Source organism: Equus przewalskii, chromosome 7 (genome assembly GCF_037783145.1).
Source record: "Equus przewalskii isolate Varuska chromosome 7, EquPr2, whole genome shotgun sequence".
Lineage (NCBI taxonomy): Eukaryota > Metazoa > Chordata > Mammalia > Perissodactyla > Equidae > Equus > Equus przewalskii.
The window spans coordinates 25,856,945-25,881,844 of record NC_091837.1 but is presented as its reverse complement, the minus strand read 5'-3'; the positions used below and the strand labels follow the sequence as shown (position 1 = coordinate 25,881,844).

The 24,900-nt window shown below is 50.0% G+C and overlaps 1 protein-coding gene across 3 annotated transcripts; it reads right to left on the bottom strand.

Annotated features, from left to right (window-relative positions):
* Positions 1 to 1,494: 1,494 nt before the first annotated feature.
* Positions 1,495 to 24,894, bottom strand: BRI3BP (BRI3 binding protein). Of its 3 annotated transcripts, none has more exons than XM_070629309.1 (4): positions 24,542 to 24,885; positions 16,812 to 16,914; positions 6,767 to 6,853; positions 1,495 to 6,341 (listed from the first exon to the last, which is right to left on the bottom strand). In XM_070629309.1, the coding sequence occupies exons 1-4, from the start codon at positions 24,743 to 24,745 to the stop codon at positions 5,920 to 5,922; spliced, it is 816 nt and encodes a 271-aa protein (XP_070485410.1). In that variant the 5' UTR covers positions 24,746 to 24,885; the 3' UTR covers positions 1,495 to 5,919. The 3 variants fall into 3 exon arrangements, with proteins under 3 accessions (XP_070485410.1, XP_070485411.1, XP_070485413.1); XM_070629310.1 differs by having other exon boundaries at positions 6,767 to 6,850; XM_070629312.1 differs by lacking the exon at positions 6,767 to 6,853 and having other exon boundaries at positions 24,542 to 24,894.
* Positions 24,895 to 24,900: the final 6 nt, after the last annotated feature.

Here is a 24,900-nt window from a genome sequence, read left to right as displayed (position 1 = left end):
TTATCAATTTGTACCAACATGTGCAGGTCACTGTATGCCAACGACTCCTCCATAAAGCTGTTTAAAAAACAAACAGGCTGTCAGAAGCCTGGACTGGCAACAGGTGCAAAGGACGGATATGACACCTAGCTGCCCTGGGCATTAGGCTAACCGATGCTGGCTGCAGCAGCGGCTGCAACTGCAGGCAGCTGGCAACTTTGGCAGAAGGGACGGTGGAAGCCGGCGAAGGTCAAACACCGCCAGGTGGGGGGCGGGCGCCTGCTCACACTCGCAGGGGGCGCAGGGGGCGCGGGCTGCTGCTGCCTCCGCTGCTGTCTCATCACACTCCTGCCGGACACGGCGTCACTGGGTCCTGGGAGGCTCGCCCGTCTCATTCGGCGTTCCTCTTGGTCCCCATGACCGGCTCCCTTCCTCCTCCCCAGCCTGCTGTGTGCCATTCCAATCTTTTTTTTAATATGCTCTTGCAAAATGATTAATCGCACATACTTAATTTGCTCAAATGGACGGTGCTGGTTTGGGCGCTGTTGCTGTGGTTACTGATGGCTGCGTCCCCTCCATGTGCGGGGTCTCTGCCTTTGACATGCTCACTCGCCCAGCGGTGGACACCACCCAGGTGGCCTCCAAATAATGTCATCATGACTAGCCTTAAACTGTCCCAATGGACCCATATGAGACTTTCTTTGCAATATATATATATATATATAGTATATATAGTGTATATATATATGCCCAGGAGCTGTACTCTTGGGTCCTAAGTGTATTTCACTTCACTGTTCTCCTGCTACATTTGTTCCTGAATGTTTCCTAAGGAAATAATTTTTAGCACCCATGAAAGCATCAGGGTGGGCCGGAGAGGTGTACTCAGTTGCAAGGCCCTGTGAGATTGCCTAAATTAGCAAACGAATACAGGACACCTGCTTGAATTTGAATTTCAGATGAGCGACAAATATTTCTTTTTGGTATAAGTCCTAAATATTTCATGGGACATACTTATATTAAAAAAGTATTTGCTGTTGAGGCCGGCCCGGTGGTGCAGCTGTTAAGTTCACACCTTCCACTTCGGCGGCCCGGGTTCTCGGTTCGGATCCCGGGTGCAGACCTACGCACCATTTGTCAAGCCATGTTGTGGCAGGCGTCCCACATATAACATCCGGCATGGATGTTAGCTCAGGGAGGGTGATCTTCCTCAGCAAAAAGAGGAGGATTGGCAGCGGATGTTAGCTCAGGGCTAATCTTCCTCAAAAAAGAAAAAAAGCACACACACACTCAAATACTTATTGTTTATCTGAAACTCAAATTTAACCAGGTGTCCTGTATTTTCTCTGGCAACCCTGCCCCCATTTGAACACTTAAATTCAAGACTGTATGAGATTGGGGAATAGAATCATAGAATCACTGTTACATGTCAAAATTGGCAAAACTCCAGAAATATTTGGCCGGAAGTGATAAAATATATTTAGGAAGTCTGTACAATGAAATTACAATAAACACTTATTAAGCTGTAATTTTCACAATATTTTAATTCTGTTCTGAAATCAGTCTACAAATATCTCTACGTAACACCAAAGCCAGTGATTTAATAAATAAGAGAAATGAATGTACTGCTTTTCAAAAAAAAATAAGCCTTATACATTTTTGTCTATATATGATATTTGTACAATCATTTTCCCAAGGCTCCTGGGACTGAAGAGTACACACACCACATACACACACACACCACTATATTTAAATCAAATGGGTTTATATTAAGTGTCAAATTAAATGCTATATAAAATTTATAACCAGATACACAAAATATGAATTGAATCGTGAATACAGCGTTGATAAGGCTACCATACCTCACACATGACTTCCAGTTAAGAGGAGGGAAATAATTGCTTCGCTGGATTTTAAGTGTGCGCGAATCACCATCACCATGACAAGAAATCAATTTAATTACACGGTATTCAGAGATTTAACACACATGCGGATATTAAATTGACACTACAATAAAACCTTTAAATCTGCAGAAAGATATCAGAACATATGGTCAATAACACCACTAGCTGCCACAGGTTTTCAGTAGACGATGCAAATGATGATCAGCTTTTGGTGCCACCACGAGGGAAAAACTGGTCCTGGGGCACCTCCGACACACCAAGGAATCGTTGAGGAGCAAAGCGCAGAATTCAGTGTGCTGAACAAAGCTGGTTTATTCCAGGTCCTATACATCATACTGATGGGTGTCCAATATTAATGTTAAGGGTACTGTGTTAGGTCCTGCCAAAAATATATAATTCTGTTATTCACAAGCGAGGAGCAAAGTCCCATGACTCAAATGGCCATAAACAAAAACTTTGCCGAATGGTGATGTATTATTTTTAAAAAAAGGTGGGAGAGGGGATTGACACCTTAGGGCCTTAGAACTCCTTTTAACCGAGCTAACTAGATGTCGAGAGCTGGCTCTTTGGTTAAGTCAGCCAGTGCAAAACCCACCAGGGAGAAGTCAGCAGGTGCCAACTTGTCAGGCAGGCGGCCTTCATCCAAAGCATCTTAAGCAGCGGGCGGAAACGCCGCAATTCAGGCTTCCCACTAGGGACGAGGCGGATGGACCACGTTTTAGATTCTGCTTTGGAATCCGACACATCCTCCCTAACCTCTCCACGACCGCTCAACCCCAGGCCACACTCAAGACCAAAGTGGGAAATTTACATCTGCCCCACAAGCCACCCCTGTGCATGTGCAGAAGTCACCTTATAATCTTCCCAACCACTGACCTGGACCTGCACGTTTACACTTAGCACCCAGTAGGGGATGTCCCAACCCAGTCCCTGCCCACCACCAGTCACAAATCATAGTCCCAGGTCCCCTCTCTGCTTCCTGACCCTGCGTGGGACAGGCTTCGTGTGGCCCTGCGTGGCACGCTGTGTCTGTCATCTTTGTGGAACCGCATTAAAAACCTTCTTCCAATGGCTTTAACCTCTCCGTGCTGTCACTCAGTCACCTTTAGAAGTTTAAGACCCCACAGGCACAAAGCAGCTTTGCAGAAATTCTGTGGCTGCACTTTGTTCCCAGAAAAGATATGGGGTGTCACTGAAACGTGAAGCAAAAAAAACCCCAGAAGGCAGGAAATGCTCACTGGTATTGGAAAACATACATATGGACGGGTTATGCACCACGAAAGCATCTTTGCTAGCATGTCCAGGAAGAGGTCACTCTAAACATCGGCTCCAAAAGAGCCACACAGCTCCAGCAGTTTAGAGAGAGTTGGTCCTTTTTCTTTTCTGGACCATTTTCAGTTCTTAGGATTGACCGTGACACTGAAGTGTGGGAAATTAACACTGACCAACTTTAAGCTAAGAAACGCCGTTATCACAGACCCACAGCAGTTTCCGTCAGGGTGTTTTTATGTCACATTGAAGGAAGAGTTGCACTAAGATACTCTACAGCCCTGAAGATACAAAAAACGTTTCTCTTCAAGGTATGAGATATGGTACAAAAATACATTTTTCCACGTACAAAAGAGAGAAAAAAGAAAGAGATGGGGCAGGCGGGGGAGGCCACGTGCCCTTCCACAGAATGGAGAAAAAAAAAATGCCCAACTATTCAGGGTTAAGAATATGCCTGAACAAAAGTCAAATTTATGCATTAAAAAGCAAGTTATTCAGACCTTCCATCTAGGATTTCTACCAGAATTTCAAATAATGTTCTCCCCTGAAGTGAGACTCCTAATTAACTGCAGGTTCTTTCACGAAAAATCAGGACATTTTTCACTTGAGTGTAGCAAACTGTAAAATTGGCTCCAGAGCCCACACTTCGCGAATTCGGTAAAACGGTGCATATTCTCAACAGCAGTTTTCAGTTGGTGCTTGTGGTCTCAACCCACCAGCGCCCAGATACACACCTGCTCCCTCGAGTGACTGCCGTTAACGTGGTTTCCTGTCTAGATCTCAGGAGAGCACCGTGCCCTTCGAGTTTCGCGGGTGAGGGAGGAGGGGAAGGGAGTGGACAGTAAACCCAGACCACACTGATGGTTTAACATTTAAAAGCTTTGTGCGGAGAACGGCAACTTTCCCCTGGCCAACGTCCGCAAAGCAAGGTTTTAGTACCTTACACGTGCCAAACACACAAAAGCCAAATGAGCAAAAGGAAGGAGGGCAAAGACGACCTCCTTGGACTTATTTAGACCCTGTGCTAAAATGGCTTCATCTATAAGTATCTCGATGACAAAACCAGAACGGTTCCAACCCAGAAAGCACAGGGCTCAGATGCCCTTGGATAAAGATTTCCCCAAGCACATCCTGGAGAACACGTATGCATTTCAGGAGGTGAAACAAACACAGGAGAGTTTGGGTCCCATTACGTGCACCTTAAAAATAGAAGTCTCACACATCCTCAGAAACACCTGCTTTTGTTTTCCAGATACTTGCAACCAAAAATAAAAGTTCACAGAAACACCGCAGAGAAGTTGGCAGACAGCTGAGTTTTCTCCAAAACGATACGTGGACCCTAAGGTGTTGGTTCTACCCAATCTGGCGGGGTCTCTGGAAATCAGCGTACAGGGGCTCTTGAGGGGCTGGCCAGGGCACGTCCAGGGGCAGCAAAGGACTCGAGACAGCCTCGACTGGCAGCCTGCAAAACTGGGTTGTGCAAAAGCTGCGGCTTCTCCTCCTTGCCCTGTGCTCCTGGTGCATAACAACACACTTGGGGAATCCCAAAAGGGGGCTTTCCACCAGCCCCAGATCCAAGCCTGGCAAAGCTCCCCCAACCAGGAGCCCACAGCTGTCTGCCCTGCACGTACCTCTCCTCTGCCCCGAGACCACGGAAGACAAGGACACCACAGTCTTCAGACAAAAAGCAACTCACACGTGTATTGTAAAAATTTGAGGAAAAACAATCCAGATTTTCTCCAAAGCTTGTTGATTCCTGCTTATGGTTCCTGAGAATGCTTTATAAGCAGCAACAGACTTGAAAATATTATTAGCTGCTACGGTGTGTTTTCCTTCTAAGGTCCTGAGTCAACCGAAAACCAAATGAAACACACAAAAAACCCTCGAGAGCAGATCCTTCCTATAGCAGCCTAGCTGGCAAACGGCAGAACGAGGACATCAAATGATTCCCGAGCGAGCCTCGATGCTCAGCCAGTACAGCTCTTGGCTTCAAACCCCAAAGACATTTGCCAGGTCCTTGAACTTTCCTCTACAAGATGTTGAGGTTAAAACATCAAAGTACAGAAGGGGAAAAAAATATCAGGTTTTCTACAAATAATGATTTCTTCATCTAATAATATAATTGATGGGGGCTTGGCTGGGATCGCTAGGGTCCAAAGGATGCTTAGGTTTATCCTCGAGGCACAACCGTCCACATTCACAAGCGACAACACTCAGCTAAGTCGACATCCACCAAAAGGAAGCTGAAATGAAGCTCACAGTTTTGGAAAATGAAAATAACGCACACAGACCTCACCCACCAATCCCTATGCCGTGAAAACAAACGCCAGCATGGAAACTTCCCTAAAACGTCGAATTAGCACGGTTCTTCCCCTCAATGTGAAGTTTTAATAAACTTGACTCGATCTGCCTTTATTAAAAAACCTTACAAAAGATGTATTTAAATGCTTGAAAAAATTAACTTTTATGCTCTATGCACAGATAAACTTCTCTGACTGTACAGCTTATATGGTTTATAACCTTTGTTTAAAAAATATCTTCTCCACTAATGACACTTGGCGGGTAGTTCTACATAAACGCTCTCGTCACTCCTCTTGGAACGCATCCTGGGAGTCGACATGTGGCCGGAAATACCCTCACAGAGCGCCTCCCTCTTGCTCAGGTATGTTTATTAAGATTGTTTAGGGTTTGGTGTTCTTTTTTTTCTTCTTCTTTTTTGCTTTCTGAGAGAGGGCGCTGGCACGATGGGACGCGGCCGGCTGGCTGATTGTCACTTGCCGTTGGAGCGGTCCAGAGTCTCCAACACTCTGTTGAGGCGGATGTTGAGCAGCCGGACCTGGTTTTCCAGATGCTCCAGTTTCTCCTCCACGCTGGGGCCGCTGGGGCTGCTGCGCCAGTAGAAGCCCATGGGCCCGGTCATGAAGTAGACGGCCACCACGAAGCAGAGCGGCAGCACGGCGTTCTCCGGCTCGCCCTCGTACTTGTGCAGGATGTACACGCACGACATGGAAAACAGGATGACCCGCACGACCCAGAAGAAGCGGCCGAACACCATGTGCAGGACGCTGAAGGTGAAGCCCAGGGTCAGAGACAAGAACCAGTAGGCCAGGAGGACGACGCCGACCAGGAGGAGGGCCCGGGCCGGGCTGTTGGCCACGGAGGCTGGGCTGAAATACTGGGACAGGTTCGAGACTGCAGAACAGAAAAGAGGGACAGCAACGGATTACAGGGAGTCGGGGTTTCTCTACAAAAGAGAGAGCAGCTCTCTTTTGGGCCCCTCTGCTCACTGGCTGGGCTTTTGTAACTGCCTCATTAACCCGCAGACTAAGTCTTATGAGAAGCAGGGCAACTCGATAAGACGGCCTGCCATGACCACAGCTTTCAAACACCTTTCATGGCTGGGGAGAGCCTGCACACTGTCTTTCAATTTCCTTCCTTCTTGTCTTCCATAGTAACAAACGTCATTTCAGGCTGGCCACATGGCTGCCTAGGATAAAGGCATTTCCCAGCCTCCCTTGCAGCTATACACGACTAAGCTTTGGTCAAGGAGAGGTAAGCAGAAGTGTTTTGTGGTGGCTTCAAGGGGGACCTAAAAGTAGCAAGAATGTGCCCTTTACCTCTTCTTCTTCTGCCTGCTGAAATGTGGATTCGATAGCTGGAATGCAAGCAGCCGTCTTGGGCCATGAGGGAAGGGAAGTCACCTACTGGGGAGCAATAAGATGGAAGGCGCCTCGGTCCTGAGGACTATGTGCCACAAAGCCACCTACCTGTGAACTTTCACAAAAGAGAAACAAGCTTCCATCTTGTTTAAGCTGCTGTGATTTTGGGTCCCTGTTACTCACAGCCAAACCTAACCATGACTGGTACGCACACATGAAGCTCCATCTTAAGAGTGAAGTGAAAAGGAGGACTTGCGTCTTCTCTGTGCCCGACTTAAGAAAATTTTCAAACAGAAAAGTTAAAAGAACGGTAAAATAAATACTTCTATTGAAACCACCTAGGTTTACCAATTAACACCTTGCCATATCTGGCTTCATCTCTCTAGTCACATACTTTTTTACCAAACCACTTCCAAGATGCCCACGTCGTACTTCAGCATGCATCTTTTTTCCAGTTTTATTGAGATATAATTGACATATAGCACTGTGCAAGTTGAAGGTGTACAGCATAATGATTTGACTTATCCTGCGAAATGATTACCACAATAAGTTGTTAACAATCATCATCTCACACAGAAACAACAAAAAAAGAAAAGAATCTTTTTTTTCCTTCTGATGAGAACTCTCAGGATCTACTCTTAACAACTTTCCTATAAATCATACAACAGTGTGAACTACAGTTATTGTGTTGTACGTTACATCCCCGGGACTTTTTTATCTTATCGATGGAAGTTTGTACCTTTCAACCACCTTCCTCCAGTTCCCCCGCCCCACCCCCCATAACAACAAATGGGATTGCTTTTTCTACGAGCTTGGGTTGGTTTGTTTTTTAGGTTCCACATGTAAGTGAGGTTATTCAGTATTTGCCTTTCTCTGTCTGACTTATTTCACTTAGCATAATGCCCTCAAGGTCCATGTTGTTGTAAATGGTAGGATTCCCATTTTTTTATGGCTGAATAGTATTCCATTGCACATTATCTATGGCACATCTTCTTTACCCATTCATCCATTGATGGACACTTGGGTTGTTTCCATGTCTTGGATATTGTAGATAATACTGCTATGAACATGGGTGCAGATGTCTCTTGTACTATATCTTATACACTATATCCCATATAGCGTTTTGTTTTCCTTTGGATATATTCCCAGCAGTGGAATTGCTGGATCATATGGTAGTTCTATTTTTAATTTTTTGAGCAACCTCCATACTGTTTTCCATAGCGGCTGCACCAATTTACATTCCCACCAAGAGTGCAGGAGGGTTCCCTTTTCTCCACATCCTCACCATCACTGTTGTCTCTTGTCTGTTTATGACGGCCATTCTAAACAGGTATGAGGTGATATGTCATTGTGATTTGGATTTGCATTTCCCTAATGATTACTGACCGTGAGCATCTTTTCACATACCTGTTGGCCATTCATATATCTTCTTTGGAAAAATGTCTACTCAGGTCCTCTGCCCATTATGTAATTGGATTATTTGGTTTTTTGCTATTGAGTTGTATGAGTTCTTTACATATTTTGGATATTAAGCCCTTATCAGATATACGCCTTGCAAATATTTTTCCCATTCTGTAGGTTGTCTTTTCATTTTGTGACGGTTTCTTTTGCTGTGCAGAAGCTTTTTAGTTTGATCTAATTCCACTTCTTTATTTTCGCTTTTGATGCCTTTGCTTTTGGTCTCAAATCCAAAAGATCATCACCAAGACCACTGTCAAAGAGCTTACTGCCTATGTTTTCTTCTAGGAGTTTTATGGTTCCAGGTCTTTGGTTCAAGTCTTTAATCTATTTTGAGTTCATTGTTGAGTAGTGTAAGATGGGGGTCCAGTGTCACTCTTTTACATGAAAATATACAATTTCCCCAGTATTATTTATTGAAGAGACTGTCTTTTCTCCTTTGAGTATTCTCGGCTCTCTTACCAGATATTAGCCGCCCATATATGCAGGGGTTTACTTCCGGGCTCTCGATTCTGTTCCATTGGCCTGTGTCTGTTTCTATGCCAGGACTGTACTGTTCTGATTACTATAGCTTTATAATATAGTTTAAAATCAGGTAGCGTGACGTCTCCCACTTTGTTCTTCTTTCTCAGGGTTCCTTTGGCTATTCGGGCTCTTTTGTGGTTCTATATAAATTTTAGGATTGTTTTTTCTATTTCTGTAACAAATGCCAATGGAATCTTGATATGGTTTGCATTGAATCTATAGATTGCTTTGGGTACTACGGACATTTTAACAATATTAATTCTTCCAGTCCACGAATATGGGGTAATCTAGAAGAGTCCCGTGACGGCGACTTTCTGAAGATGGGTTTTTTCGCAGAAGGTCCTACACTGTGGGACGTCTGGTTGCTTTCTCGGGGTGTCGTTTGCCACGTTCAAGGGGAGCTACATCCCGTGTGTCTTAGCTTACACAGCAGGTCCTCCCCTCAGCGAGTGCATCCGCAGCCCCTGGAAGGCTCGGGACACAGGCAGCCGGGCCCAGCCCAGGACACGCCATTCCCTAGGTCTGCGGTGGGCCCAGGAATGTGCACCTCTCACCAGCTCCCGGGATGTCACAGCTGCTGCGGCTGCTCTCAGGGCCTCGCTTTCAGCCCCGCTGGCTGATGCACAATCAGGTCTTTCCCCGGGGGGAGGCGGGAGCCTGGGGTGAAGCGGGATGTGGCGACTTGGAGGGGGTCAGTGTGGACCCAGAGCAAGTACGAGATGGGATGACTGGAACCTGGGGCATTTCAAGTCTCTAAATGCATTGAGTGTGAACATCTCACACCCCCCGCAACCCCCAAGCAGAGCAGACTGTGGTGCACAGGGGGCCACCTCATCTGGGGCCCAACCTCATAAACAGCAACGTTGCCCAGGGCTGAGGGCTCAGGGTCACCCAGGACCCCCCGAAAGTCGGGGGGCCACACTCCTTCACTGCCTCCCAGAGGCGTCGGGAGCATTCTGACCGAATGCGGTTTTGACTTTGGGGCTGATTTTACACTGAGCCCCTGCAGAAGATGGGGCTAAGGCAGACCTTTTGGTCTCAGGACCCCCAGGAGCTTTCACTTAGATGGTTTCTATCTTTTTGTATTTATCACATTAGAAACTAAAACTAATATCTAATACCCTCAACAAAAAAATTCATTGTGACTTCGTACTTTGAGACACCTCATACTTTCAGGCTGATCTTTCTTAATCACTACTTTTTTTAAAGATTTTATTTTTTTCCTTTTTCTCCCCAAAGCCCCCCCGGTACATAGTTGTATATTCTTAGTTGTGGGTGCTTCTAGTTGTGGCATGTGGGACGCTGCCTCAGCGTGGTTTGATGAGCAGTGCCATGTCTGCGCCCAGGATTCGAGCGTGGTTTGATGAGCAGTGCCATGTCCGCGCCCGGGATTCGAACCGGTAAAACCCTGGGCCACCTGCAGCGGAGCACGCGAACTTAACCACTCAGCCACGGGGCCGGCCCCGCTCCCTACTTTTTAAAAAAATACTTTATTTTTCAGAGCAGTTTTAGGTTCACAGCAAAACTGAGTAGAAGACGCAAGCTGTTTATAATTTTCAAGTAGTATTCATTTAAAAATAACACTGAACCCATTACAGTTAACACACAAAATATATTTTTTATGAAAAATAACTTTTCCAAAACAATATGAAAAAAACACAGTGAGAACGGTGGTGTTGCTTTGCAGTTTTTGCAAATCTCTTTAATATCTAGCTTGTTAGGAGAGCTGGATTCTCAGACCTGTTTTTTTAGTTTTTAAAGATTGGCACCGGGGCTAACATCTGTTGCCACTCTTCTTTTTCTTCTTCTTCTTCTTCTCCTCCCCAAAGCCCCCCAGTACACAGTTGTATCTTCTAGTTGTGGGTCCTTCTGGCTCTGCTGTGTGGACGCCGCCTCAGCTTGGCCTGATGAGTGGTGCTAGGTCCACACCTGGGATCTGAACCAGTGAAACCCTGGGCCACCAAAGCGGAGCACAGGAACTTAACTGCTTCTCTATGGGGCCAGCCCCCAGATCTGTTTTTGAATTCACAGAAACAGAATGCCAGCTGCAAATTTGGGCCACATACGTCATTTAAAATGTTCTAGTACTCACATTAAAAAGGCAAGTGAAACAGGGAAAATTAATGTTAAGATATTTCATTTAACCCAATATATTCAAAATATCATCACCACATAAAGGATATTAAAAAGTATTGAAGCACGTGTGACTGCCTGGCCCCATGGAAACACAAGGTTGGAAAGAGGAGGACCTCACAGTTCCCGAGAGGGCCTCGGCACCCCTGGGTTCCTCAGAGCAGACTTTGAGAACCATTGGAACAGACTCTATGTGCATGGCCACATAACATGTACTACCTGCTGCCAAGGGGCTAAGACAGGTGAGCAGCAGGTGCGAGGCCACCTGAGGAAATCCTGGCCTGGAGATGAGAGTGCTAACCTGCTCCACAATCCGACGGTGGAAGTCAAAACTGCCATCTCAATCAAAGGAGTGTGGGAAGAAGCAACCTTGCTCCCCACAGGCCCTAAAAGTCCTAAAGAGAACACAGGCAACACTGGCTGTCCTGCCTTCCGGCAAAGCATACTGCGTTACCTTCCTGGGGCTGCCAACAAGCACCTCAAGCTGAGTGTTTTAAACAGCAGGAATCCATTCCCTCCCGTCCTGGAGGTTAGAATTGGAGACTGAGGTGTTGGCAGGGTTCGTCCCTTCCGAGACTGAGGGAGAATCTGTTCCAGGCCTCTCCCCAGCTTCTGCTATTTGCTGGCCATCTTTGGTGTTCTTGACGCAGAGAAGCATCACCCTGACCTCCGCCTTCATCCTCACATGGCTGTCTCCCCGGGCGTGCCTCTGGGTCCAAATTTCCCCTTCTTATGAGGTCCCCAGTCATACAGGATTTAGAGTCCACCCTACTCCAGCAGGACCTCATCTTACTAATTACATCGGCAACGCCCCTGGTTCCAAATAAGGCCACATTCTGAGGTGCTGGGAATTAGGACTTCAACAAATGAATTCGGTACCATAATAGGTACCACTCAGAGAAAAGTAAGCCTTCTGGTGGCAGACGTGCTTCTCAGCTGGGCCAGGGTTTATGTCACCACACATCTGTAGCGTCCCCACGGGCAGACAGGGGAAAGCAGGTGCAGCTGGACACAGCCGGCCCTCCCGGCAGAGAATCGAGACGGGGCGGGCTCCCGACCTGCACGATGACTGACTTTTTGGAGCAAAGCCCCTTCACAAGGCGTTTACTGTGGGCCAGGCACTGTTCTGACCGATCTCCATGAATTGTCATTTGATCCTCATGCTGTGATGAGGGGATTCTAGCATTTTCCACATGAGGACACAGGCACAGAGTGGGACTTGCCCAGGGTCCCATTTTGTTGGAAGTGGCCTCAGAGGCTTCAGAGAAAGTAAAGAACTTGAGGAAGATGGGCGACTGAAATCCATCCTTTCAACTCCTGGACAAATGCTCTATTTCCCGGAAAAGGGTCCTGAGCCAGCAGATCTGGGGTGGGCAAAAACTGTGCGGTCCTTTACAGACACCGCAGGCCACATGTGGCCACCAAGCACCGGAAATGTGGCAAGTCTGAACTGAGATGCACTGTGTCAGATACAGACTGGATCTGGGAGACAAGACCCCCCAGAACGTAAGACACCGCGTTAATCATTTTTCATACTGATCACAAGTTGAGATGACAATATTTTCCATTTAGTAGGTTAACCAAAATACCTTATTAAAATTAATTTCACCCATTTCTTTTTACGTTTTTAATGTGGCAACCAGAACACTGAACATCACACGTGTGGCTGGCGTTCGAGTTTTATCAGACTGTTCCAGACTAGGGAGTCTCCTTTTTTTTTTTTTGCATAAGGCTATCCAATTTTTTTTTTTAATTAATGTTATGACAGATTACAACCTTGTGAGATTTCAGTTGTACATTTTTGTTAGTCATGTTGTGGGTACACCTCTTCCCCCTTTGTGCCCTCCCCCCACCCCCCCCTTTTCCCTGGTAACCACTGATCAGATCTCCTTGTCAATATGTTAACTTCCACCTATGAGTGGAGTCATATAGAGTTCGTCTTTCTCTGACTGGCTTATTTCGCTTAACATAATACCCTCGAGGTTCATCCACGTTGCTGCGAATGGGCCAATTTTGTCTTTTTTTATGGCTGAGTAGTATTCCATTGTGTATATATACCATATCTTCTTTGTCCAATCATCAGTTTCTGGGCATGTAGGTTGGTTCCACGTCTGGCTATTGTAAATAATGCTGCAATGAACATAGGGGTGCAAGGGACTCTTGGGATTTCTGATTTCAGGTTCTTAGGATAGATACCCAGTAACGGGATGGCTGGGTCATAGGGTATTTCTCTTTTTAACTTTTTGAGGAATCTCCATACTGTTTTCCATAGTGGCTGTACCAGTTTGCATTCCCACCAACAGTGTATGAGGGTTCCTTTTTCTAGAGAGTCTCCATTTTAACCCTAAAAACTTCCAAAGGAGGAAATTAGAGGATTGTGCTCAGGGAAACACTTTCTACCAGAATATCCAACTTGGAATACGGTTTCCTGTAAAGCCTTTCACACACTCAAGCTTCTAAGCATAAGACACAAATTCCAAAGGCCTTCGGATGCTTGCAGCTTGTGCATCAAATAGAAGGGGAAACGATACCATGGAAGCGAGCTCTTCACCTGCGGTATGCGTCAGCTGCACTCATCACGAATGCCAGCGTTCACGACCTCCTGGCTCCGCCCTGGTCCTCTCCCACGGGATTAGAAGGCTGTCTGCTCATAGTTCTTCATCCCGAGCTGCACGCAATCTCTCGCAATCAGCTTTGTTTCTCCAGGCTCACTGGTCAGAGGTGGAAAGACTGAGAGTTCAGCAATCCGGGCAGGCGGTGACTAGGGACTTCAAGTGGGATTGCACGCAGTTGCTGCATCTGGGTTATGTGTTGACTCAGCCTGCGTCCCAGAGGGGCCCTCACCGGCCCTAGGGGCTGCGGGCTGCACAGCATCTTCTCACACGGCCATGCGGCTGCCTCCTGTCCTTCATCTGAGCGGCACGGTGCCCGGCGCTGGCCTAAGGCCTCTCAGAGGTTGAACTCAAGGCTTCAAGGCTGGTGACGGCTCTGAGTGGCTGAGGGGGACGACAGCAGGTGTGGACCAGGGCGCCCCAACCTGTGCAGCTTTGGGCCAGGGCCTCAACCTCATGCCCTGGTCTCCGATCAGTAAGGGGGGAATGTCAAGGGCCGACAGGAGAACTCCGAGAGATTTTGCATGTAATTGGAGCTCTGTTACCTTCCTGGGGCCGCTGTGACATACGACGATGGGCTTGGCAGCTTAAAACAAGAGGAATGTCTTCTCTCACAGTTCTGGAGACGAGAGTCTGAAAGCAAGGCGTGGGCAGGGCTGCGCTCCCTCCGCAGGCTCTAGGGGAGGTCCCTCCTGCCTCCTCAGCTCCTGCGGGCTCCCGGCTGCACTCGCCCATCTCAGTCTCCATCGTCACGTGGCCGTCTTCTCCCTGTGCGTCTCTGTGGGCCGGGGTCCAAATTTCCCCCTTCCTGCAGTTCACCACATACTGGATTGGGGAGCCACCCTAACCCAGGATGACCTCATCGTGACTTGATGACATCTGCAAAGACTCTCTTCCCAAATAAGGCCACGTGCACAGGTACCGCGCTTTCGGGAGGACACAAGTCAACTCACAGCAGCAGCGAAGCAGCAGGGCCAGCAGCCCTCCAGCTCGCATTAACGATGGGCCGCTTTGTGCCGGGACAGAGCCGGGGTTGAGGGCACAGCCCAGAGGAGACCCCACCCACAGGAGCTGAGATGCCAGAGGGGAGAGCACATACACACACACACACACACACACACACACACATATACGGGATGGTACAGCTGACAAGTGCCATAAAGAGAAGGAATGGGCAGTGTGAGAACAGACAACGAGTTCCCTTTACATGGGGTAATCAGGATGGGCCCCTTGCAGGAGGCGGCATGTACCAGAGACCCAGGATGGGAAAGACCAGAGCAGGCAAAGGGCTGGGGAATTGCCCCCCGCAGGGAACACCTAAGGGACTAGAGGGCATGTCCAAGAATGGGATGGAGGCCACTGGGCCGGCCCCCCGAAGTATGTTTTTAAAAGAAATCTCATTGGCTGATTTGTTGAGAAGGGACCACAGTGGGCAGGAGAGGAAGCCGAGTCAGGAGGTGTGTACGCAGGAGTTAACGTGGGGCCTGAGGCTGAGCTCTCCAGGAGGCCCTGCTGGCAAGGAGGGCCCTTGGCCGGCATCTGGGAACTAGGATTTCTGAAGTCTGATGTGATCCATAATAAGAAACATATATTTGGTCTCCGTCCCCGTTCCTGGCACAGAGCTCCCAAAACCCTTGGGACTTCCCCATTGCTGTGAGCCATCCAGGGGTCTTGAGAACTCAGAACAAGCCCCTTTCAACCACACCTGAGCTTACGTTAATGCAGTGACTTTTGGACAGCCCCTAGACAACCACAGGATGGGAGCTGGATGCCAGGGGAACCGACCACGTGATTAGAGGGCTGGAACTTCCCGTCCCCCCACCCCGGACCTCTGGGGAGGGAGAGGGCCTGGAGGTTGAATCCATCGCCAATGGCCAACCGGGTCGTGCCCATGTAACGAGGCCTCCATAAAAACCCAAAAGGATGGGGTTCAGAGAGGTTCCCAGGTTGGTGAACTAGGGAACGTGGAAGCCCCGAGCCCCTTCCCGCAGACCTTGCCCCATGTGTCTCCTCCATCTGGCTGGTCCTGAGTTATAGTCTTTGTCATAGACCAGTAATCTAGCAAGTAGGCTGGTTTCCCGACTTCTGTGAGCCGCTCTAGCAAATTAACTGAACCCAAGGAGGGGGTCACAGGAACCTCCGATTTATAGCTGGTTGGTCTGAGGCACAGGTGACAAGCTGGACTTGCAATTGGCATCTGAAGTGGGACAGAGCCCTTGACCTATGGGACCCGACGCATTCTCCAGGCAGAACTGACAACTGAGTTCAATTTGTGGGCACCTGGTCAGTGCTGGAGGAGAAGTGAGTTCATTGCTTGGTAGTGAGGAAAAAAAACCACACACTGGAGGCGGGGTGCCCTCTACTCCCTGATAAGCGGGACGCACGGCGCCCAGACTGTCTGTACAGACAACGTGGTGCAGGCTGACCACCTGCCCTCCTTGGGGAGTCTGGGATTCGGGTGGGTGAATTCAGGCAGAGGGCCACCGCAACCCCAATCAACGCACTGGGCGCTGAGTCTCCAATGGGCTTCCCTGGTAGACGACACTTCACACATGGTGTCACACTTGTTGCTGGGGGATTAAGCGTGTCCCATGCGAGTCCCCGGGAGGGCTCTGGAAGCCTGAGCCTGCCTCCACCCCCTGCGCCTTCTCCTTGCTGACTGTGGTTTGTGTCCTTTAGCTGTAATAAGGCCCACGAGCACCACTGCGGGCTGACTCTCCCAGCGATTCGCCAACCCTGGGCTTGGTCTTGGGGGGCTGGCACAGGAGGCCCGCGCAGACTTCCTGGAGAGAGAGGCGGAGCCTGGACCAGGGCCGCGTCCTTGAAGTCGAGGGGTCCAGCGGCAGCCTCCTGATTCCTTAAGCAGGGCAGCAACCCCTGGCAGCCCAGGTGGGCAGTGCCCTGGGGGTCACACGTGGCTCCTTCAGCCCTCCTGATGATGCTCTGAGAGCCTGGTCCTCTGGATTAGATCCCCTTCTGCCTAAAGAACTGGAGTAGTTTCTCCAGGATCCCAACAACCCAGAGAGAGAACTCCGGCTCTGGGGCCTGTGGTTTGCCTGGGGGCAGACTCGCGCCTGAGCCTAAGCAGCATCTCTGACTCCCAGCTTTGATGGGCCATTTTTATATGCAACTATTACAATAAAAGACGGTTATTTGTATCCTCACTCAGCCTCCCCAAGTCTTTTCCTGTGCCACCCCGGGTGGGTGCCTGTTCCTCACTTTGGGAACCACTCGAATAAATCGGCACCTTCAATGGATGCCCCCCACACACCTACCATCAAGGCCGAGAACGTCCAGGAGCTCAGTCCAGACTTTCCACAGCGTCTCCACACACATGTCCACTCCCAGCACGAACCTCTCAGTCAGCCTGGTCAGGAACTGCAAGAAACAAGTGAACGGTCACTCCCGCCTCGGCCAGCGCTCCCTTCTTCCCGGTCCGGCCAGGCCCGTTAGTTCATACTTCAAGGGGAAAACGTGGCGGCTGATGGTGAGGCCACACAGGAGGGCCGAGGAGCCCAGGGGATGGACCTGAGCTCAGAGCTAATTGTGGGCAGGCCGAGAACTGAGTGAAATCTGGGCAAGCCTCCCTCCCACAGGCCAAGCGGCACCCACAGGAGACTGGCGCTCTCTGCAAAGCTGCTTCGCCCCGCTTCCCACTCCTCCTGGAGCCCTCCTGCTCCCCCTTTGTCAAGGCCTCTGCCTGATTTCTCAGTTTTAAACGGTGGGAGTTTCTGCCCCCAACTTATTTCACCCAGACGTTCTCCCCATATCAGCATCTCCCGGGCACATGGAAGTGACGGAGACCCACCCCTGTCCAGCTTTAAGGACTTGCAAGGGGCCTCGGAGGGCTGCATCGCTCTCCAGGTGATTCCAGAGAACCACCAGGCAGGAGTGACATAAAGACGAGGGGCAGCCTCATTGCACCCTGTTTGTTTGAACCCGTGATGCTCTATACACACGGTAAACAACTCAGAGCTACAAATGGGAATTCAGTGAAATGCAAGCCTCCCGTCTCACTGCCGAGAAACCCAAATCCCGTTTCGGAGACACCATGGTCACCACTCGCTTATTAGCCTCCCTGACAGGCACCGGGTGAAAATGGCATAGACAAGTGTTTTTCTCACAAACGGCAGCATATGTGTACAGCTCTGCAGACTTTCTCGTGGAACACTCTGTCTCGGTGGTTACTGAACCTTAGCCTGTACAGAGCCGCCTCATTCTTTTTAAAGATGGTACCCCTGCAGCTGCTGAGCCAATCCCCTCCTGATGGACATCTATGTTGTTCCCGACCTGCGTGATTACAGCGAATGGGGGAGCTGCCACAGGACCCCGTACACGTGCCCTCTGGCTGACAAGTGCAGCATAAATGCCTCGAAGTGAACTGGCTACAGCATTTCAAATTGGATTGTTCCTCCAGGGGAAAAGGAGGCGCGGGGCTGAATCATCACAGGAGAACAGAGGATGCCAACAACCTCCGTGCAGGACTGTGGCTTGGCTGAGCGTGCACCAGCCTGGGACTGCAACTGCCTGAGTTCAAATCCCCGCTCTGCCTCTTACTACCAGCTAGGTGACCACGGGTATGTTACATATGAGACATCCCAAGTCTCCAGGTAACAAATGGAGGTAATAGCACCTCCCCATCTGGTTATTTGAGCATTAAATAGGATATGCACGTGAAACACTTTGAGCACTTGGCATACGGTCAACATTCTTACTGATATCCAATATTCTGACAGCGCGCTCACCCCAATGTGTCCTGCAGGGACCTCATCCTTTTAGCCTTAGGTAATTGCACTAAAGGGATTTGTATATTTAAAGACCATGTGGCCACCAGCTGAGGAATGGATAAACACAGCCTGGCCTATCCATACAATGGGATAATATTTGGCCCTAACAAAGGAATGAAGTACTGTTGCGTGCCTCCACATCAATGAACCTTGAAAACATGATTCTAAGGAAAAGAAGCCAGAAACAAAAGACTGCATGTTACATGATTCTATTTGTATGAAATGTCCAGAACAGGCAAATCCATTGAGACAGAAAGTAGATTAGCGGTTGCTTAGGGCTTGGGAGGGGGTGATGGCGAAAAGGTACAGGATTTCTTTTTGTGGTGATGAAAATGTTCTAACGTTGACTGTGGTGATGGTTGCACAGCTCTGTGAATATACTAACAACCATTGAATTGTACACTTTAAATGGATGAATTGTATGGTATGTGAATTATACCTCCATAAAGGTATAATTTTATACCTGTTTAAAAAAATGCAAGGGTAAAAAAGATAACGGGAGAGCTCACGTTAAAAAAAAACACCAAAGACTAGGTGGAGAACGCCAGAAGGAAGCGCACACGTCGGAGAGAAGGAGACGGCCCCTTTCGTGGGGCAGGTGGGTGGGGGATGGGGGAGAATGCATCTCCACCAGCGTGGAAGGCACACTGGTACTGGGTTAGCTATAATTCTTTTTTTAAAAGAGCTTTATTGACATATTAAGTTCATGTCTTTAAAATGGACAGTTCAGTGATTTTTGGCATATTCACAAGAGTGTACAGCCATCACCATAATCTAATTTTAGAACATTTTCATCGTCCCCAAAGAAGCCTTGCGCCCATCAGCAGTCACGCCCATCCCCTCCTCCTCCAGCCCAGGCAGCCACTAATCTCCTTTCTGTCTCCATGGATTTGCCTTTCCCGGACTTTCCATACAGTACCTGACCTTTTGTGCCTGGCCCCTTTCACTCAAAATAACATTTTTCAAGGCTCATCCGTGTTGTAGCATGAATCAGTCCTTAATTCCTTTTTATTGCCCAATAGCGTCCTATTTTACAGAGATACGAGATCTTGCTGATACCCTCACAATTCTTTAAAGTGCACACAATTTGTGCACATTGGTCGACGGAACGCAGTCTTTATAATCTGTTCCAGTGGAGGCAAGGAAAGGGCCACACAGCATGGCTTTTGTGAGAAAAGGATATCGGGCCTTGAAACGGCACCAGCTCCCCTGGAAAGCAGGTGAGGAAGCAGTTACTTGGGACAGAAACTGCTCCTGCCGATGAACCCCTGGGGGACTCGGCTTTCTCAGCTGTAAGATGGGGCTCAGAGAGGGCTGGACCCCAGGCCCGGTAGAGACCTCCGCACAGGCGGCATCCAGCAGGTGCCCGGGCGCTAGAGCCACTCAGGCCATCTCTGGCAGAGGCGCGGATGGCTGGGCGATGGCACTTGCTCTGGACCGAGTACCACCCAGCCACGGAAGGCCTGGCTCCAGGCATGCACAGGGATGCGGGACACCAAGAACTGGCCGGGCAGGACGGGCAGGCAGGGCCCACGGCTGCCTCTCCACCACGGACTGGAGAGCTCGCTCTCTGCCCCGAGGGCTGGCACTGCTTGCTTTGGCTCCTGCAATGGGACACCTTGGCCCAGTGTGTGTCTGTGAAGACAAAGGAGCCCCCAGGCAGGTGTCGTGGGCCAAAGTTGTTCCTCCAAAATTCCTTTGCTGAAGCCCAAACGCCCAGCTCCTCAGAATGTGACTGGATTTGGAGATGGGGTCTGTAAAGATGTCGCTAAGGCAAAATGAGGTCATTAGGGTGGCCCTAACCCAACAGGACTTGTGTCCTTATGAGAAAAGGAGATGAGGACACAGACACGGACAGAGGGAAGACTGTGTGAGGACACAGGGAGAAGACGGCCATCCCCGAGCCAAGGACAGAGGCCTCAGGAGAAACCAGCCCTGCCCACAAGTTGATCTCAGACTTCTAGTAAATTCCTGTTGTTTAGGCTGCCCGACGGGTGGTACTTTGTTATGGAGCCCGAGCAGACCAAGACAGGGGCTGCAACGAAGCCCAGAGCCCGAAGCAGGTCACAGAAGTCAGGTGGAATCCCATCAGGGCCTGGGTCTCACTGGTCCACGGGAATGGGGGGTGGAGGGAGGGGGACACCACCACCAGGACGCAGCCACCAAATGCAAACGTGGAGACAGCTATAGGACCCCTGGCCCGGCTTCTCCACCAGGTAACCTGGCCTTGAAGCAAACAACACAGCAGGAGAGAGAGGAGGAGCCGTAAAAACAAAAAGCCACTGAAATCAGTTGAGGGCATGTGCCCTTGACGTGATGTGATGACAACGGCACTTTACCTCTGTGCTCTTCCTCTCAAAACCATAACGACAGTCTCATCAGGAGGAAACCAGCAGACCAATCCCAGCAGAGGGGTGTCCCTGATCAGCCCCCCTGAAAACCGTCCAGGTCATCAAAACCAAGGAAAGTCTGAGAAAGCGTCACAGCAAAAGGAGCCTACGGAGACACAACTGCGTGCGACATGGTGTCCCGGAGAGGATCCTGGAGCCGAGAAAGGGCATCAGAGAAAAACCAAGGACATCTAAATACAGTATGGACTCTAGCTAATAATGACGTATGCATACTGGCTCGTTAACGTAACAAACGTACTATAAAAACGTAAGATGCTAAGGAGAGGGGAAAACGGGTGCAGGGTATTGGGGAACCCTGTACTATATTCTCAATCTTCTATAAATCTAAAACTGAGCTAAAAAAATAAAGATATTAAAAAGGTGAGAGACTTAAAATACCTACCAGTTAAGCGCAAGTGTAGACTTTGTTTGGATCCCAAGTCAAACAAAGCAATTTTGTAAAAAGACATTTTGAGATGGAGAAATCGGAAAATGGACTCGGGTCAGTTACTAAAGAATTGTCAGGGGCTGTGGTCATGGTATTGTGGTCATGACTTTACAAACTTTTTACTTGTTAAAGATGCAGATTGAGATAGTCAAAGGTGAACTAATATATTTTGGATTAATTTTATTATTCTAGGTTAAAAAGAAATTTTGATGGGGGGGACAGATATAACAAAAAAGTCAGAGATCAGGTGAGAGCGTCTGCAGTTCAGAGGCTGCCCAAGCATCTAAGGGACACGGTGAGGTGCAAAGGTGACATGAACTAACACTGCTGGAACGGACAGACAGACCACGAAACAAATCACGAAGGAGAGAAAGGCACCTCTAGGGCAGATGGTCTGCTGAGCCTCAACCAAAGGTCAAAGGAAAGGGACAAGAAGACACCATGTGCACCACTGCGCTACCAGAGCAAGGACACAAAACCCCTGACGTAGAATTCTTGCTGAAATTGCATGCCGTCCATCTAGCCCCACTAGAAACACTCAGGCAATACACACTACAGGACATTTCAAGAGACAAGCGAGTCAAAACCACAGCGAGATACCTTTTCAGCCCCACCAGGACGGCTACAATCAAAAAGACAGACAATAGCAAGCGTTGGCAAGGATGTGGGGAACTGGAACCCTCACACACTGCCGGTGGGAACGCAAAATGGTACAGCTGTACAATGGTTCCTTGAAAGGTTAGTTACCATATGACCCAGGAAATCCACTCCTAGGTATATACTCAAAATATTGAAAACATACGTTCACACGAAAACTTATACAGGAATGGTCTTAGCAGTCTTACACGAAGAAGAAACAACCCAAATGTCTATTAACTGATGGATAAATAAAAAGTCATAAGAGAGAAGGAAGCACCGACACCTGCTACGACATGGATGAACCTTGAAAACACTACACTAAAACAAGAAGCCAGTCATATTGTATGATTCCATTTACATGAAATGTCCACCATAGGACAACTGGCCCAAAGTCAGAGAGCTGGCGAGAAGCAGAGCCGGGATTCGAATCCACGTCTGCTGGACAGCCAGGCCCGTGCTCCAAACACAAAAGCCGTGGGTTTATTTTAGACAAGCCCTAGATCAGAATATGGGGTGTTTCTTTAAACACCCTCAAACTTCACAACCCACCAAGCAGGTCTGGCTCTAATTAGCAAACCCAGGGGCGCTGAAAACTCCAGCTGCTAGCAGACCCAGTTTTCCTTTAATTACGATTAACAGAACAATCTCCCCCAAGCCTAGCTGGTCTGGGCTACACTCTGCAGGAAATAAAATGTCAGGTCAGCCTCGTTCTAGATGCTGTACTGATTAGGGGAGCCGGGAAAGGTCATGAGGAAGACCAGGGAGGGCACCAGTGTGGGCTCCAGGCCCACTCTGCCTGGGTTCAAATCCCGGCTCTGCCTGACCTGGAGCCAGTCACTTCACCACTCTGTGCCTCAGTTTCCCCATTTGTAAAATGAAAACAGTAACACTACCTACCTCATAGGGTTGTTCCAAGGATCAAATGAGTTTCCCTATCTCTAAGAGCACTTAGGACATTTTAGGCAATTAACAAGCTAGAATTATCATCGTCTCTACTCAAGGCACAAACCCTGGTTTACCCCAGAGAGAGTTCTGGCCTCGAGATGCTCAGATTCTCTGCCAGAACACAGCTGTCTTATTGACACTCACCCAGAGGTTAAGCCCCTCCTATCTAGTTTGAATTTCACGTCTGTGGATCTTGGGTGTCTGCTAAGACACGCGTTGCCTGTGCTCAGCCCGCACGAAGCCACACTTCTTTCTGTTCTATCTGAACGCTGTCTGCACAAGCGGGGCCTCACCCGCTCACATCCCTCGCGCCCAGGCCGGCTGGAGGGCCCTCTTTTGGCACTCAGGTGCCAGGTCGGCTTTCTCCCTCCTTGGCCACCTACAGCATTCTCTCCCCCCAAGAACCCACAACCTCCACGAGAGGCGTCCGCACACCCATAGGAGAGGGTGGTCAGAAGTTACAGTTGTCCGAACAAATTAACCTGTCTTTCATTTTATCCTGTAAGACTATTCAACCACTCTGATTTAGGTTTCAATGTTCTTTTTTTCTCCATCCATCTCAAGCCCCAGAAAACTTTCTCTCACCCTGAAAGCCTTTCCAGCAGGGCTAAGCAACGCTGGTTGGCACGTTGGCCAGGATATATAACAATAACAATAATGGACACTGATTCAGCCACTACTCTGGGCCAGGAAAGCACCAACGACTCACAATTACAACCTCATAAGGAAGGGCATGTTATTATTATTCCCATTTAACGAATTAAAAAACTGAGGCTCAGAGAAGTGAAGCCACTTGCCTAAAGCCAGCCAGCTCTTAAGTGGCAGAGCCCACACTTGAACCCAACTTCTCTCCAAAACCCGAGGGCCAGGGCGGAGCAAAAGACTTAAGAGGAGGGAAGGCAAGAGCTGTACTCAGAAAACCGCAGTCCCACAGGCAACTGTCCCCCACTCACTTCCCCTCTCTCGGCTGCTCTGTGGACTTCTGCCCCAGGGGCAAGCCCGTCTCATCCAGCCCCAGAGGGCCGGCGGGAGCCTCCCTCGCTGCTCCTGAGCGCTCAGCACCACCCCCAGGGGGCTGCAGGTGCCCAAACAGCTCCAAAGTACACAGAACGCTCCCAGTGAAAGGCCCAGCACACAGTAGGTGCTTAGGAGGGTTACTGTGCCAGGTTGCCAAAGCAACAGAGCAGAGTGCATTATTGCCTTTTCCTTTGCTTACAAAGTAAAAAAAAAAAAAAAGCAGCCTAAATATCTTCAAAGCAGAAGGAGGAAGACCTAAGGTGCTCAGGGGAAGTGGGTCGGGTGCGAGGCTAGACGGAATTCGGGGCTGTCGGGGAGAGCGCCGCAGCGCGGGGAGAGGGCGCGGGCGGGCAGGGCGCCCCCTGGGCGCGGACGGTGCCTGGCTCACAGTAGGTGCTCATTCAAACGTGTTGAATGAATGAATGAGAGGCGCGGCCGGCGTCAGCGAAGCCCAGGGGAGGCCCCCGGGCGCGCGGCCCTAGGGGGCAAGGTCCAAGGAGAAGCGCCGCGCGCTGAGCAGAGGGCGCCCCGAGGCCCTGCGCCCCGGCCCCGCGCCGCAACCGGCCCCCAGACCCGACGCTGGCCGGGCAGGACGGGGGGCCGCAGGCAGCAGGCCCCGGGGCGCAGGTCGGGCACCCCCGCCCCCGGCCCGGGCACCCCTCTTCCCGCGCCCCGGCCGGCCGGCAGCCCCGGAGGCCGCGCGTGGCCCAGGCCGGCCCCCGGCGCCAGGTGCGCGGCGACCGGGGCAAGGTGACCGCGGGCGCGGGCCCGGCGCCCACCTTCTGAGCCGCGCGCACGTTGTCCTCGCCGAACAGGCTGCTGACGCTCTGCGAGAAGGTGTTGACCGTGCGGCGGTAGCTGTTCTTCTCCGTGCCGCCGCGGCCCCTCGCCCCCTGCGCGCCGGGGGCCAGCAGCCCGAGCAGCAGCAGCAGCAGCAGGAGCCCAGCCCGGGCCCGGGGCCCGCCCGAGGCGCGCGCGCCCATCCTGCGGCCGGCGGGCTCGGGCTCGGGGAGAGGGGTGAGGGGCGCACGGACGGACGCCGCGGCTCCGGCGGGGACCGCGTTGGCGCGCTCCGGGCCGCGCGCCTCGCTTCTGCCCGCTGCCGCCGCCGCCGCCGCTGCGCCACCTGCCCCGCCCC

Bases quoted from the DNA above. Each gene is read 5' to 3' on its own strand.
- BRI3BP (XM_070629309.1), bottom strand. From the start codon at position 24,745: ATGGGCGCGCGCGCCTCGGGCGGGCCCCGGGCCCGGGCTGGGCTCCTG. The intron at 16,915-24,541 runs GTGGGCGCCGGG...TGTTTCTTGCAG, and splicing joins ACGTGCGCGCGGCTCAGAAG to TTCCTGACCAGGCTGACTGA. The intron at 6,854-16,811 runs GTAGGTGTGTGG...ATTGCTCCCCAG, and splicing joins GGACGTTCTCGGCCTTGATG to TAGGTGACTTCCCTTCCCTC.